At 44.1% G+C, this 13,002-nt stretch overlaps 4 protein-coding genes and 1 non-coding gene across 7 annotated transcripts; 2 read left to right on the top strand and 3 right to left on the bottom strand.

Moving 5' to 3' along the window:
- Positions 1-23: 23 nt before the first annotated feature.
- Positions 24-4,960, bottom strand: pgk1 (phosphoglycerate kinase 1). The gene is made up of 11 exons (XM_037269401.1): positions 4,735-4,960; positions 3,096-3,146; positions 2,868-3,023; positions 2,650-2,794; positions 2,174-2,277; positions 1,974-2,093; positions 1,744-1,858; positions 1,048-1,227; positions 786-963; positions 614-712; positions 24-488 (listed from the first exon to the last, which is right to left on the bottom strand). Exons 1-11 carry the CDS (start codon positions 4,797-4,799, stop codon positions 448-450), a joined length of 1,254 nt encoding a protein of 417 aa, XP_037125296.1. The 5' UTR covers positions 4,800-4,960; the 3' UTR covers positions 24-447.
- Positions 4,961-5,413: 453 nt separating this feature from the next.
- On the bottom strand, positions 5,414-6,319 carry LOC119133503 (cytochrome c oxidase subunit 7B, mitochondrial). The gene is made up of 3 exons (XM_037269404.1): positions 6,172-6,319; positions 5,705-5,820; positions 5,414-5,623 (listed from the first exon to the last, which is right to left on the bottom strand). The coding sequence occupies exons 1-3, from the start codon at positions 6,206-6,208 to the stop codon at positions 5,540-5,542; spliced, it is 237 nt and encodes a 78-aa protein (XP_037125299.1). The 5' UTR covers positions 6,209-6,319; the 3' UTR covers positions 5,414-5,539.
- A 167-nt stretch (positions 6,320-6,486) lies between these two features.
- Positions 6,487-6,597, top strand: trnal-caa. The gene is made up of 2 exons: positions 6,487-6,524; positions 6,552-6,597. It is a non-coding gene; the product is annotated as a tRNA-Leu (tRNA).
- A 334-nt stretch (positions 6,598-6,931) lies between these two features.
- On the bottom strand, positions 6,932-9,361 carry pgrmc1 (progesterone receptor membrane component 1). The gene is made up of 5 exons (XM_037269090.1): positions 9,343-9,361; positions 8,564-8,895; positions 7,682-7,837; positions 7,477-7,587; positions 6,932-7,265 (listed from the first exon to the last, which is right to left on the bottom strand). Exons 2-4 carry the CDS (start codon positions 8,856-8,858, stop codon positions 7,493-7,495), a joined length of 546 nt encoding a protein of 181 aa, XP_037124985.1. The 5' UTR covers positions 8,859-8,895; positions 9,343-9,361; the 3' UTR covers positions 6,932-7,265; positions 7,477-7,492.
- Positions 9,362-9,486: 125 nt separating this feature from the next.
- Positions 9,487-12,759, top strand: rab24 (RAB24, member RAS oncogene family). Of its 3 annotated transcripts, XM_037269088.1 has the most exons (10): positions 9,487-9,873; positions 10,554-10,590; positions 10,621-10,751; positions 10,870-10,938; positions 11,046-11,124; positions 11,212-11,279; positions 11,359-11,458; positions 11,621-11,671; positions 11,898-11,957; positions 12,053-12,759. In XM_037269088.1, exons 3-10 carry the CDS (start codon positions 10,635-10,637, stop codon positions 12,121-12,123), a joined length of 615 nt encoding a protein of 204 aa, XP_037124983.1. In that variant the 5' UTR covers positions 9,487-9,873; positions 10,554-10,590; positions 10,621-10,634; the 3' UTR covers positions 12,124-12,759. The 3 variants fall into 3 exon arrangements, with proteins under 3 accessions (XP_037124983.1, XP_037124981.1, XP_037124984.1); XM_037269086.1 differs by having other exon boundaries at positions 9,489-9,873; positions 10,554-10,751; XM_037269089.1 differs by having other exon boundaries at positions 9,493-9,873; positions 10,554-10,751; positions 12,056-12,754.
- Positions 12,760-13,002: the final 243 nt, after the last annotated feature.

A 13,002-nucleotide genomic window follows, 5' to 3' on the forward strand; every position in this document is an offset into this window, starting at 1 on the left:
AGAAGCAACACAAGGGCAGCGCAAAGGTTTTAGGAACATTTATTCACTAGAAGAGAAGGGCTGTGAGGTTACAAGGTCAACAAACGCCACACGAACCGTTTGTTAATATCTCTCTCAATCAGTAGCCATGCTGTGACTGGACAAGTTAGCGGGGAATGAGCGACACCCGCTTTTCTCAAGTGATGAGGTGAGGTCACCTTTCAACCACAGCAAAATCAAATTCCACCTTGACAATCCATCTACTCGAATGATCAATAAGGCAGAAGTTCTACAAGTCCAGATGGATTTGCGATTTGTTTTTGTTTTTTTTCTCCGTAGGTTTGTTTCTCGCATGGACTAACACCAGTCTGGTTTTAGTAGCTACTCACCTCTCGGCATACACACATTCACACGCTCTCTCTCTCACGCACACGTGCAAACACGTCAGTAGGTCGACGAGAAGGAAGTTTAGACGTTGCTCAAGGCATCCACTCCGGGGAGAACTTTGCCTGCAAAACCACAAACAAGAATTGATCAATTATAGTGAGGAGACAAAAATGCAATATTTACAGTCAATAGGCAGGTTTTTGATTTTTCTGCATCATTTCCATGATGCTTTTAGTGCTCCACTCACCTTCCAGAAGTTCCAGGCTGGCTCCGCCTCCTGTGCTCACGTGGCTGACCTTGTCCTCAGTGTTCCACTTGGCACAGCAGGTGGCAGTGTCGCCCCCACCTGGACATTTACATGATTGTTTTCCAAACGTTGCATTGTCAAGACCATTGCAAAATCCGGCACGGCTTCTTACCGATGATTGTGACGCAGCCCGACTTGGTGACCTCCACCACCTTGTCCATCAGGTTCTTGGTGCCCTTGGCAAAGTTGTCCCACTCAAACACACCCACTGGGCCGTTCCACACGATCTGCTTGGCTCGGCCCACCGCCTCGCCGTACGCCTTGGAGCTCTCGGGACCGCAGTCCAAACCCTGCAGGGGGAGGGAGGGGGCGGTTTTATGCTAGCATAAGAAAAAGTCAGGGCTAGCTGGAAAGGGGACTCGGCTAGCTTTTACCATCCAGCCGGCGGGGATGCCAGCGGCGACGGTGGCGACGCCCGTGGTAGCCTTCTCATCAAACTTGTCAGCGGTGACAAAGTCGACGGGCAGCGTGATCTTGACGCTGTTCTTCTCGGCCTTGGCCATCAGGTCCTTGACAATGCCGGCGCCCTCCTCGTCGTACAGGGAGTTGCCGATCTGAGAAGAGGCATGGCAAAATGATCAATTGGCATCGCCAGCCGAGACCCAAATGAGAACAAGCGCTCTCGAAAGTGAGAGACGGAAGAATGCTCCTGAGCAAGCGTTGCAAAGCTGCTTTATCACGCTTCTGCCACAAAGACCCAAATTCACATACAAAGAAGTTGAAATCAGTTTTCTGGCTGAGCAAATAAGGGTCCAGAAGTGAAACAGTTTGCAGATTTCACATTGCGATGTGAACAAAGCGCAACGCTGATTGATATCCACTTGCGGCGTTATTGTGAAAGAAGGCCACGGCTTTGTTACGTAACTGCCGAGCTGTGCAAAATGTCCTGGTCTGGTAGTTTTGGGGTCAAGACAAAGTTCATCAAGAGGTCCTTTGAAGCGATTGCATGAGTGTGAGCTAGCATATATGGGCATCATTGTCATTTCTGGTTGCATATCCTTTTTTTTTTATTTTAAGGGATCAGAAAAAGTCTGCAGGGGGGAAAATTATTTCATTTCATTGTGCCTCACCTCCATGTTGTTGAGCACTTTGAGGAAGGTGAAGGCCATGCCGCCACCAATGATCATCTCGTCCACCTTATCCAGCATGTTGTTGATCAACTGGATCTTATCTTTCACCTTTGCCCTTTGGAAGAAAAAAAACCCCCCACCAGATAAAAGACCAAAGCCTTAAAAATGTAGGACACACCGACAGCAAAATCAATAACGCCAACGTCAGAACGGTCACGTGCTCATCTCACCCTCCGAGGATGGCCAGGAAAGGCCTCTGAGGTTTCTCCAGAGCCATGGCGAAGTAGTCCAGCTCCTTCTTCATCAGGAAGCCGGCCGCTTTCTGGGGCAGGTTGACGCCCACCATGGAGCTGGAGGGAAGGAGGCCGCAGCGAGTTACGTCCCCGTCCTCATCCCCAAATGTCCAACGTGTGCAGGCGGGCGGGCTCACCTGTGGGCTCTGTGAGCCGTGCCGAAGGCGTCATTGATGTAAACATCTCCCAGTTTGGACAGAGACGCCCGGAAGGTGTCAATCTGCTCCTGGGATGCCTTTGTCTGTCACGTTTAATATAAAAAAAGGAAAGAAAAAAAAAAATCATTATGCGAGTGTAATGAAAATCGGAATATTAGATGGATTGTTTCTGTTACGATTTGGTGAAAAGTCTGAATTTTATGAAGACTAAAGTAGCAACACTGTATTCACATAAAAAAAGTACACTTTGTGTGTAACTCCTATGCAAATGTCTGTGCAGTGGAAATTAATCCCGGCAAGGCCGCATACCAAGCAGGCCTCGTAGGACAGGAAAAGCAACAGTGACCTTCAGCACAAATGTCAGCAGGCTGCAGAAGCAGCCCTGATCTTTGATCCCACCTTATATCGGATTTATTCACAAGTGTGTGTTTTCCTTGGGGGTGGGGGGGCTCGACCTTGTTTCCAGAGGAGTCCTTGCCCTTTCCCTCCTCAGCCACGTGGAAGCGGAGGTTCTCCAGCAGGATGACGGAGCCGGCGGCGGGGTTGGCGCAGGCGGCCTCCACCTCGGCGCCGACGCAGTCCTTCAGGAAGGTCACGTCCCTGCGCACAGCAGCATATTTTCTAAGGCCTTTCATTTGCGACACCAGCTTGTCACTCACAGATATGCGCTTACTTTCCCAGCAGGGACTTGAGCTCAGCGGCGACGGGCTCCAGCGAGTACTTCTCCGGCACAAAGTTCCCGTCGGGGCGGCCCAGGTGACTCATGAGAACCACCGACTTGGCGCCGTTATCCAGGCAGTGCTTGATGCTGGGAACGGCGGCCTTGATCCTAAAACAAGATTAAGAAGGTCATGACCTCTCTCCATTAAAAAAAAAAAACTGGGGAGGGTGCAAAGTTTACCTCTGGTTGTTGGTGATGTGCTTGTCCTTCATGGGAACATTGAAGTCAACCCTAAAAGAATGATGATGAAAAAAAAATGGATCATATACCAAAGCTAAAACAGCAACAAAGGAATAATTGTGTGAGTGTGTGTATAGTTTGGAATTTCATTAGGGGGATAAAACCCAAAAGGAAAGGGCAATTAATTCTTGACTCAAAACAACTGTTGCTTCTAAAATGGTCCACTGGAGGGCGCACCACTGAAATGACCTCAGTCAGAGTGGCTGTGATGCAGCAGCAGCCGCCCAAGACAACAGGCTGCATAACGTCCCTCCTCCCCACCTGAAGCGCCATAAGCCCACAGTCGCCTGTGCACAATGCCGGGCAGTACTGTAAAAGCATTGTCTCGTCTGGAAGCACAATGCTCAGCTTTTCGCCGGAATTTTTGGCAGCCCGAGGCGAGCATCTGATGATCCGCAGCCTTCCAAACGCAGCACTTTTGATAATGGCAGGGAGCCATGTCATTGTTAGCTTCTGATCCGGCCTAACAAACGGGCAGACGTTAGCTCATTTCAGGGGCAGATTCTTGGGCTCTCTATCGCCATAGCGACAGCCCAGCTCGCCACATTCGCATTCAGTCTGACGTTTTTTGCCGAAACGCTCAAACGACAGGCCGGGGCAAGTCCTGGGCGTGATACGACGAGAGCTAATGTGCTGCTAAGACGTATCAAAAAGTCTTGCTTGTGGTGAACCCTGACCTATGCCGACTGGACCCTCTGACATTTCCACAGTGGATGGGTGTCGGGTTCAAGTGATCACGGACAAGTCCAATGCTAAAACGCAGCCATAAAAAAATCATTATTGATAGGAAATCCAGCATCTAGGCCGGATCAGTTCCAAGAGTGCAATTCACATTGGGCAAAAAGACACATGCATTTAAGTTCATTTGGGTGATAAGGTGGTGATTTAAATTTTGGACAAGTCCAAGATTTGCAACAACATTGATTTGACTACATTGGTAATTATGTAAAAGCAGTTTTAAATTGTATTCAGGGATTATCGCCTATAGTGTTACAGTATAAAATCATGCATTCTGAAAGGTCCACATTTCATTTAGAAGACGAAGAATGAGATTTTGCATTTTTTTTCTCCACTTGTTCACACTGTTGGCCTACTCATGAAAGTCATATATTCTTGCTGTCTTTATTATAGATTTAAGGCCATTTTTTTGCTCATATTTGGCATACCCAAGACTCTAATCACCAAAACCACGCCACGCTACAATTATATATATTGATTTGTGCCTGTACATGATTGAGACATTTAAGGAGAACACATAAGGATACGTTTTTCATTTGCAAATTTGCATTATTCGAGGGGTTTGTTGCATTTCAACGAAATTTGCAGCAATATTGATGATACGGCAAGTGGCATTCCACGTCACTATAAAACGTGACAAAATTCACTTCCGGTGTCGTCAATATGGACCCTCACGCCCCTCTCGTTATATAGTTACACAGAAATGATAGTTATAAAAGCTATCATTGAACTAGCTGTTATAATCGTTATAGAAATACGACAGCATGAAGACATACGAATAAAGACGGACGCGTTAGCTATGGCGAGCTAATCGCCACTTGACTTCCCATGAAGCGCTCACCTCATGATGACTCTCTTCCCCTTGACGTTCACCTTATCCAGGGTGAGCTTGTTTGACAGAGACATTTTGTCGTCTTTCTGCTTGTTCGTCACGTCGCTTGCGTCGCCTCCGCTTCGGTGGCTTCGATGGCTGTTCGGTGGATGGTGGATCCCGAATGACAGCGATGACCTTAACAGCAAGCGGGGATAAGGAGGTTGGGACGAGACACGCCCACCTGAAGGCGATTGGCTGATGCGAGAAAGGCGAGCCCTTGCGTTTGATTGGCTAGCCTTGGTGTCAATTATCCTACGTCACGCCCTGTCATAAGTTTAGCCGACTTCCAAATATAAATTAATATAAATATTTACGTACTTTCGGTCCAAGGATAAAAGAAGATTGACGAATGTTAAATGCAACTACAATATCGCAGTTATTAAAATTGGGACTTTTCCAACAAATATTTAAGTGAGCATACATATTGGGAAAAACAGAGCAAAACAGTCTTAAAATGACACTGTCTATACATTCAACATCAAACTATCATTTATCATAATGTTAACAGTATCAAACAAACCTTACTCCTAATGGAAAATGAGATTCTTGCTCAAATTATTTTTACTGAAAAGCATCAGTGTGTGTTTATCTTTTGTAATAAGCAAATATACAGTTGTACTCAGTGCTTAAAGGGGAAGAAAACCAATCAGATCTAGAATCACATTTAATTTATTTGGACAATAATGAAACACACTCAGGCAGGTATTTACTACTCAGCTGTACAGTCGAAAGATTTCTGTTTGGATCTCAACCATGGCTGCTTGTTTTTCTTTTACTCATCAGCCTCCTTCCATGGTTGGGGCTTGATCTTCCCAACGGGGGACAGATTCCAAGTGATGCCTGTCTGAGTCGCCACCTGTAAGGGAAAGGGGGAAAAATAAGGTTTGATTTTGGAAAAATGATGTCAAGTTGCTAACAAAAGGAGAGCTACACTTACGTATGACCACACAGCGGTGCAGAAGGCGAAGCCGCCGAGCAACACGCCGGTGCCATACTTTGAGTGGAAGTCCTGCGGAGCGGTGGATCCGTGTCTCACTTGGCGTGCTGCTTGACCTAGAAGACGACAGTCATGGACCATGTTTCATCTTTATATTAACTGTGAAATTAGTTTTGTTGATACGACGCGGTTCCGATTGCAGTTCCCGAAAAGAGTCCATCTTCACAGTAAATCGTCACGCAATCATCATCAACAACACCAATTAAAACAACATTAGCAAACTGGCTGCAAAATTGAAGCTCTTGGAACTCATCTCAAAACATAGCTGGAAACATTAGCTTGCGTGTGTTAGCCTGCTGACCGGGGTGACCCATTGGAGACGTGTCTCCAGACTCGCAGACAGGTAATAGCTCAAGGTATTTTTCGAGTACATACATAGATAAATATTCCATAACAAGTCGTCTTACCGCTGATGTTGACGACGGCTTTGGTGAATCTATACATGTCGACGAGTCTGGCTTAGGTAGGTGGAAGATACCCTTGAACAGCGCAAGTGCAAATATGGCCGTTTTGCAGCCAAAGAGCGGAAGTGACGTTTTGTTGTCCCTGCGCATGCGCACTGGACAAATATAGCAAGAGAAAATGTGTAACTTTACGTTTCTGTAGTTTTCAAACGACAAAATAGCAACAAATATAACATAAGTATCATGTCAAAACAACTTTAAATCATACCAGAGTTAATCAAAAAATAAAAGCAGTATTTTGCCACAACGAACGTCAGTGTCAGGATGGCCGAGTGGTCTAAGGCGCCAGACTCAAGGACTAAACTCCTTCCGAAGGACGGGATTTCTGGTCTCCGAATGGAGGCGTGGGTTCGAATCCCACTTCTGACACAAACTTTTGATGTTCTTTCAAGTTTATAAATAGCTATGGCTCCCACAGATGTAACCTCTTATTTGATTTTAAATGTATTTTTTTTTTCAGTGTAATAATTTAACAATCGCTTGTCTTTAAATAAATGTAATTGTCCTGGTTTTACATTTTGTATCATCTCAATAGCACTTAGGGGTAAACTGTGTTTAAGATTATTTAATTGTGGATTTCTTTTCAGTGCTATGTTTGCATGAACTGCCATTTATGTATTTATGTAGATTATAATTCTTCAAATACAGTGATTTTTTGCGTGAATTACCACAAGGCAACACTATAATAAAACCAAACAAGAAATTGCTCTTTTCAAAAGTTTATTTATTAAATGGATATCATTTCCAGGCTGACTGTATTATAACATTCAGTCTGTCCGTCTGTACAAAGCTTAGCAAATGACATTTATTACCTCACTGAATTGACAATAAAGGTGAGTATGTGGCCTTTTGGAACGGGAATGACGGTGAAAAGTGAGAAACATGATTTCATATGAAAGGAGTACACTTGGTCCACCTCTAAAAAAACAAACAAACAAAAAAAAACATCTTCCCTCACTGGTTACAGTCGTTCTGAATGGCCCCATTTTCCTTTCTGGAAAGCGGTGGCAGTCCGCACTGCCTCGGCATAAAGTCACCTGTGACATCAACATTTATTTGAGCACGTTGCGCGACGGTAGTCGCAGTTACAAAATGATGATCGGTAAGCGCGTGACGCTTATGACATCTCAGGAAACAAGGTGACACTGATGTAAGCACTTGGTGTGAGATCAACAGTATTTCAATAACATTAGCATTATGCCTTAATGCTAAAGCCTTCATGATTAAGGCATCGGCGGCTTTTTCTACCTTCGCGTTTCACTCTTTAGTCTGTTTTCTTGTCCTTGACTTCCTCGTCGTCTGTGTACTCTGTCGGCTCCTCGCCGGGCTTTAGCAGCTTCCCGATATAGTCGTATTTAACTGGAATGACAGAAAATGAGACAGGTATTCAAGTTAGCTTGACAGTGAGCAAAGAAACAAAGTCGATATTTGCGGGACTCTTGTCGGCACTCACATGTGAACTGGGTCTCCCACTCGGAGAGGCTCTCCAGCTCCGTGGCATTCAGGTCAGACAAGTCGTCGTGTTCGTCTTTCAGGGCCTCCTTACCCAGGCAGAAGGTGGCCAGGCCTCGGGATGCGTCCCTGCCGGCAAACACTCCGTATGGACCGTCTGGAAAACACGGGACATAATCTAAGAACTTTGGCTGCACACTAATTGGTAAGTGTATAAAGTGCTGCCTTTGCAAGTGAAAATTATTTTTCTTGTCTTTACCTCCTGTATTGATTTTTTTTTTGCACAAATAAGGATCAAGCAGCTTGTAGCGCAATAACAGAAAAAAAGGTTTGCATGAACACAACGTGAGCTCAATGGTTTTACAATGACTGATCAACATAAACTGTCATCCATTCATTCATGCTGGTCAGAGGTGACACGCAACAAAGGTTGCAACGCTCACATGAGATAAACGAGGTGAGCTTCCACCAGAGTGCGCATTTTCAAACTAGTGCAACTTGGTATTTGACCACATGTTGGGAATATTTTGGTAACCCGAATCAGCTAGGAGTTCCTAAATAGTTTTCAGTTTGGTTGCTTTCTTGGAATTCGGCCCAAATAAACAAACAAACGAACGAACGAACAGTGTGTGTCTGTTTGCTGATGCAACCTACTTGGGTTAATTTGTCAAACAGACACAGTTCACCCTGTCGTTCATTGCTATTTGTTCCTTTATAAGCGGACTGTTTTTATCTTCTACTATGTTGTGGAACGGGGATCTAAGTCAGAAAACCTCAAATTGAGAAATGTCGACCTTTTATGCCGTTTTAATGCTACAACGGGAGTCCCAATAAAACATTCAGCCTGTGTGAAACTGGAGACAAAACATCCAGGAAAGCTTACCCGGCCCATAGAACTTGCTGCCCCTGGTCACGTCGAATACTTTTCCATTGACAGCCATGAGGATTCTGGGACTCTGCAGCCCATCGTAAGGCTTCAACTCGTCTCGGGTGAAGTCTCGCTTTTTCAGTTTGGGCAGCTGCGGCTCTGCTGCTTCCACCTCCAGAGGCTTGTCCCCGCGGAAAATTTTGTACAGCAAGTAAAGACTCAAAGCCAGCAGGGCCAGGTTCAAAGGAGACGTGAAAATCTCCTGTAAGATTCCGCCTGAAGTTGTCTCGGGGTCGTCCGCTTCAGCCATGTTGACTCTGTCCGTGTTTTCCTCTGTGTGGGCGTGTCTGGAGAATGGGGGGAAAGTAAAGAGCTTTCAACCAACCTCGGCCTCGGAATTATGACGCTATAGCAACTCCGTCCAATCGCATGACGCTAGACGCCTGCCAAACTCTTACATAAAATACCATAAATCCGATTAAATTGATGTTAAATTATGGCCGTCAGACAGGTCACGTAGCGTGATTGTGTAAATCACTATGAACACGTGTGTTTAGTTGTGTTATAGTTGTTTGATGTGTATAGTTACTGCATTCCCCCCAATAAACTTGGTCAATGAGGCAGATTACCGTGCAATTAAATATGAATGAAACGTACGGAATGCAATAAAGATACGTATTTTCAGGTTTACAAAGCTTATTCACCCAAAGAAAACAATGTAGCGTGTTTTACTATTCTAGTACGCAACGCTAATTTGATGTTTTGTACCTAATTTTTACAATAACGCGACTTACCGTGCTTTTTATGTAATAATGAATGAATTTTTAAACAAAAAAAAAGGGAGAGAAACTGAAATTTCAGTAAAAACAACTCGAGTGGCTGTTTTTGTCTTCCGTCCAGATACAAGCCACCCGTGACGTTTATGTTTAGTTCCTACCTCAACAAACAAAGCTGAGTTTAATAAATTTCCCCCCTCGGAAGCACTGCTTCGTTCCCCTTTTCGCATTCATCCAACATTTCATAACATCTCCCATTTTTATCATTTTGGAACTATGCTTATTTTGTATTTCTGGAACGTTTTGTAGTTTTGTGCCATTGCGCAACAGGGGAGGGCACGTTCGCGAAGAGCAACCGGCTAAGCTTTGCTTTAGCTCACTTTAGCTTGACAAGGCTGGGCTGAGATGACCAGCGCCTCTTCTGCCACCTTCTCGGCCGTCCAACAAAATATTTTGTAGACGCCCATGTCAACATCACTTTTCGGCTTTTTGCTGCTGCTGTTGTTGTGGAGCGACTATGAAGACGTGTTGAGTTCATCTAGCTGCCTCGTAAGAGCTCGAATTTCCCCCATAGCCAACAGATTTATTTATTGTTTCGTTTTTAGGGAGCTACTTAAAAATCACTTAACAAATCAGAAAAATCTGTTCAAAGTAAACACGAGTGTTAATTTCAGGCCTCGGCATTGATTAATATAACCGAACTGTGTATTTCTCTCGCAACAAATCGCTAACTGACTAAGGTATGTTTTAAAAACAAAACACTTTCATTTATGCTCCGTTTTAATGAAATAGTTAAAAAACAGATTGGTTTGTTACACGGGAGTAAAGAGCCACCCTGAAAAGTTAAAAGCATAAAAAACACGAATATCGAGTTAGCTGTAATCCCGTGAAGGGAAAAAGTTGTCATGTATTCTTGACTAAAGATATTTCTCTTTAATAAAATAGGCTTGAGGAAAATGTGTATATTTTCCTGCTTCAAATTTTATAAGAACATCTTTTGTAGATATTTTTTCCAAGGAAAAAATGATCAGTATAATTTGACAAATCATTTTATTTAGTTACTAGCTAAGGGAGAAGGCTTGTATGTCATTTTGGTTAAGTGCAGGATGCTGAACATACAATGGACTTCTGTACTTTAGTCTAAAACAACACATTGTGCAACTTCCTTTGAATTCGATCCTCAGAAATATTCCGATTCTTTCAAGTGTTGTGTATCTTTTTCTTTTCAGAGGCCAGCTCTTTCTTCTTTCCTTACACACTGACTTCCTTCTTCCTCCTCCTTTGGCCCCCTCCACGCGTGATTGAGGAGTATGAGCGGCATGCGCGTGGACGCCAAAGTGGTGATGTTGGGCAAGGAGAGCGTGGGCAAGACCAGCTTGGTGGAGAGATACGTCCACCACCGCTTCCTGGATGGACCTTATCAAAACGTAAGATCCAGCGCAAGAACCTGATTTGAATACATCTATTTAGCTAGCAGTGGATTACAAATTGATATTATGAATTAACATCTGAAACGTCTCTTTTTGTTTTATCTCCTCCTTGCAGACTATCGGTGCCGCTTTTGTGGCCAAACCAATTCAGGTGGGAGACAAAGTGATCACCTTGGGAATATGGGTGAGTCAGGTTCCGCCTTAATGGCCATCTAGCTCAAAGCAGAACCTCTCGCCCTTCCGCTTTATATAACCGTTTCATTCACAAGGACGTTTTTGTCATGCTACCAGGACACGGCCGGATCTGAACGCTATGAAGCAATGAGCAGAATCTATTACAGAGGAGCCCGGGCAGCCATCGTCTGCTACGGTAAATGGCATGTGCTGACGGCCATTTTATATCTCATGTCTGCTGGATGTGTTGAATTTAATTGACATTTTTTCTGTGCATTTTTAGATCTGACAGACAGCAGCAGTTTCCAGCGAGCTCGTTTTTGGGTGCAAGAACTACAAAACTGCGAAGAGGTACGAGAGCTTCTCAGAGGCTGATGTGCCCTTATTGTGTTTGAACACGATTTATATTTTTCTTTCCAACGGCCGTTAGCATTGCAAGATCTACTTGTGCGGTACCAAAAGCGACCTGATCCAAGGAGACCGGAGTCTCCGTCAGATCGACTACCACGACACTCAGGACTTTGTCGAAGGTAACAAACACCAGGCGCCAACTGAAAAAGGGGAAACTGGGCTTTCTGAAATTAACTGTCAAATCAGGCTTTAGCGGAAGAACTGAAAAAGTCAAATGCCCTGATTGTAAAATATTTCCTGTGCTGTCACATCCTGAATGACTTGTTCATTTGTCTCTGTAGAGATCGGAGCGCAGCATTATGAGACCTCCAGTAAAACCGGAAGCAACGTGGGTGAGTCACTGTCGCCCGCAGACGTGCTTGCTCACATCTCACGCTTGAATTTATTTCTTCATAGTCTGTCCATTCCTCCAATGATCACATGGGCAACCAAATGGGCACGTGCTAATTCTATGAAACACAAAATGGAATGCCCCAGAGCACAAGGGAATTTGTTGTTCCCTTGTAACGCAGCTGTTGTATGAAATCAAATGAAAAGCAAAGTCTCTTACCGCCACAGATGAGCTGTTCCAGAAGGTGGCCGAGGACTACAACAACGCCACCTTCCAGTACATGACGGGTGAGCTTTCACGCATTCTCTACCTAAAAGGATCTCAGAAAATATTTGAAAATGTTAAAAAGAACACAAACCTAAGACGTTGCGCTGTGTTTCAGCAGAAGAATCAGGAGTGAACTTGGGCCAGAAGAAAGAGTCATACTTCTACTCATGCTGCAACAGCAACTGACGCTGGACCAGAACTGTGGAAGACAGAAGAAAATAAAAGAGAGCGAGAGAGCAAAATGGTCATTTCTTTTGTGCCATGACAAACTGCGTGGAGGCGTCTCTGCCGGGGTGGAGCTTTGAATTAAAGAACATTTCATCCAGAAGAGGATCTCCCGCTCCAAAGCTGTCCATTGAAGACAACTGAGCTGCTTCTTCTGCTTACCTTTTCACTGTCATGCAGTTTACACCCGTCAAGACTGCACATGAAAAGGACCGCTGGCGAATTCAACTTTGTCTTGACTGCCTGTATTGCTGCATCACATGATCAGCTCATCACAGCCTGAGCTGCCTGAATGAAAAACAGTGATTGACCTTTTGACCCTTGTCTGTCAGGCACCTCCCCCCTTTTTTTGGCGCTGATTTCCTCCAGTGGGAAATTTGGTCAAGAAAAAGACCTCAATGGCACAAAACTGACAAGTCAACCTCAGAATAATGTTAACATTTTTTGACACTCAGCCATCATGTTTGCGCACTTATTTATTGCCTTTTCAAATCACAGTGCCGGATAATGCTTCAAACAACTGCTTGAATGTTTTTTTTTTTTTTTTTAAATACAAGCTGTCAAAGAAAGGTTCAAATATAAGCGCTCCTGTGGAATTACAAGTCTCAAAATGTGTCATGAGTCATCCTTAGCTGGGCTTTTTTTTGCTCATTTCACACATCCAGCTAAACTGTGAAATAAATGATTGTGCATGAAAAAAAGAAAATCTCTCCCTCTTTTTAAACCAAATAAAACTGTTTCTGTAAAGTCATATTTTTCAAAAGATTTTAAGTTTGAAAAGATTTTTAATTGTAAAATAATAAGCGGGGGGGGGGGACACAATATGGTGGCGAGCTTAAA

The sequence above is a fragment of the Syngnathus acus genome, chromosome 14 (genome assembly GCF_901709675.1).
Source record: "Syngnathus acus chromosome 14, fSynAcu1.2, whole genome shotgun sequence".
NCBI lineage: Eukaryota > Metazoa > Chordata > Actinopteri > Syngnathiformes > Syngnathidae > Syngnathus > Syngnathus acus.

Bases quoted from the DNA above. Each gene is read 5' to 3' on its own strand.
- LOC119133503 (XM_037269404.1), bottom strand. From the start codon at position 6,208: ATGTATAGATTCACCAAAGCCGTCGTCAACATCAGCG. The intron at 5,821-6,171 runs GTAAGACGACTT...GTCGTCTTCTAG, and splicing joins AGCCGTCGTCAACATCAGCG to GTCAAGCAGCACGCCAAGTG. The intron at 5,624-5,704 runs GTAAGTGTAGCT...TTTCCCTTACAG, and splicing joins GCACCGCTGTGTGGTCATAC to GTGGCGACTCAGACAGGCAT.
- pgrmc1 (XM_037269090.1), bottom strand. From the start codon at position 8,858: ATGGCTGAAGCGGACGACCCCGAGACAACTTCAGGCGGAATCTTACAG. The intron at 7,838-8,563 runs GTAAGCTTTCCT...CGTGTTTTCCAG, and splicing joins CAGCAAGTTCTATGGGCCGG to ACGGTCCATACGGAGTGTTT. The intron at 7,588-7,681 runs GTGAGTGCCGAC...CTGTCATTCCAG, and splicing joins GTGGGAGACCCAGTTCACAT to TTAAATACGACTATATCGGG.
- rab24 (XM_037269088.1), top strand. From the start codon at position 10,635: ATGAGCGGCATGCGCGTGGACGCCAAAGTGGTGATGTTGGGCAAGGAG. The intron at 11,280-11,358 runs GTACGAGAGCTT...AACGGCCGTTAG, and splicing joins AACTACAAAACTGCGAAGAG to CATTGCAAGATCTACTTGTG. The intron at 11,672-11,897 runs GTGAGTCACTGT...TTACCGCCACAG, and splicing joins TAAAACCGGAAGCAACGTGG to ATGAGCTGTTCCAGAAGGTG.
- pgk1 (XM_037269401.1), bottom strand. From the start codon at position 4,799: ATGTCTCTGTCAAACAAGCTCACCCTGGATAAGGTGAACGTCAAGGGG. The intron at 3,024-3,095 runs GTAAACTTTGCA...ATCTTGTTTTAG, and splicing joins CACATCACCAACAACCAGAG to GATCAAGGCCGCCGTTCCCA. The intron at 2,094-2,173 runs GTGAGCCCGCCC...CCTTCCCTCCAG, and splicing joins ACGGCTCACAGAGCCCACAG to CTCCATGGTGGGCGTCAACC.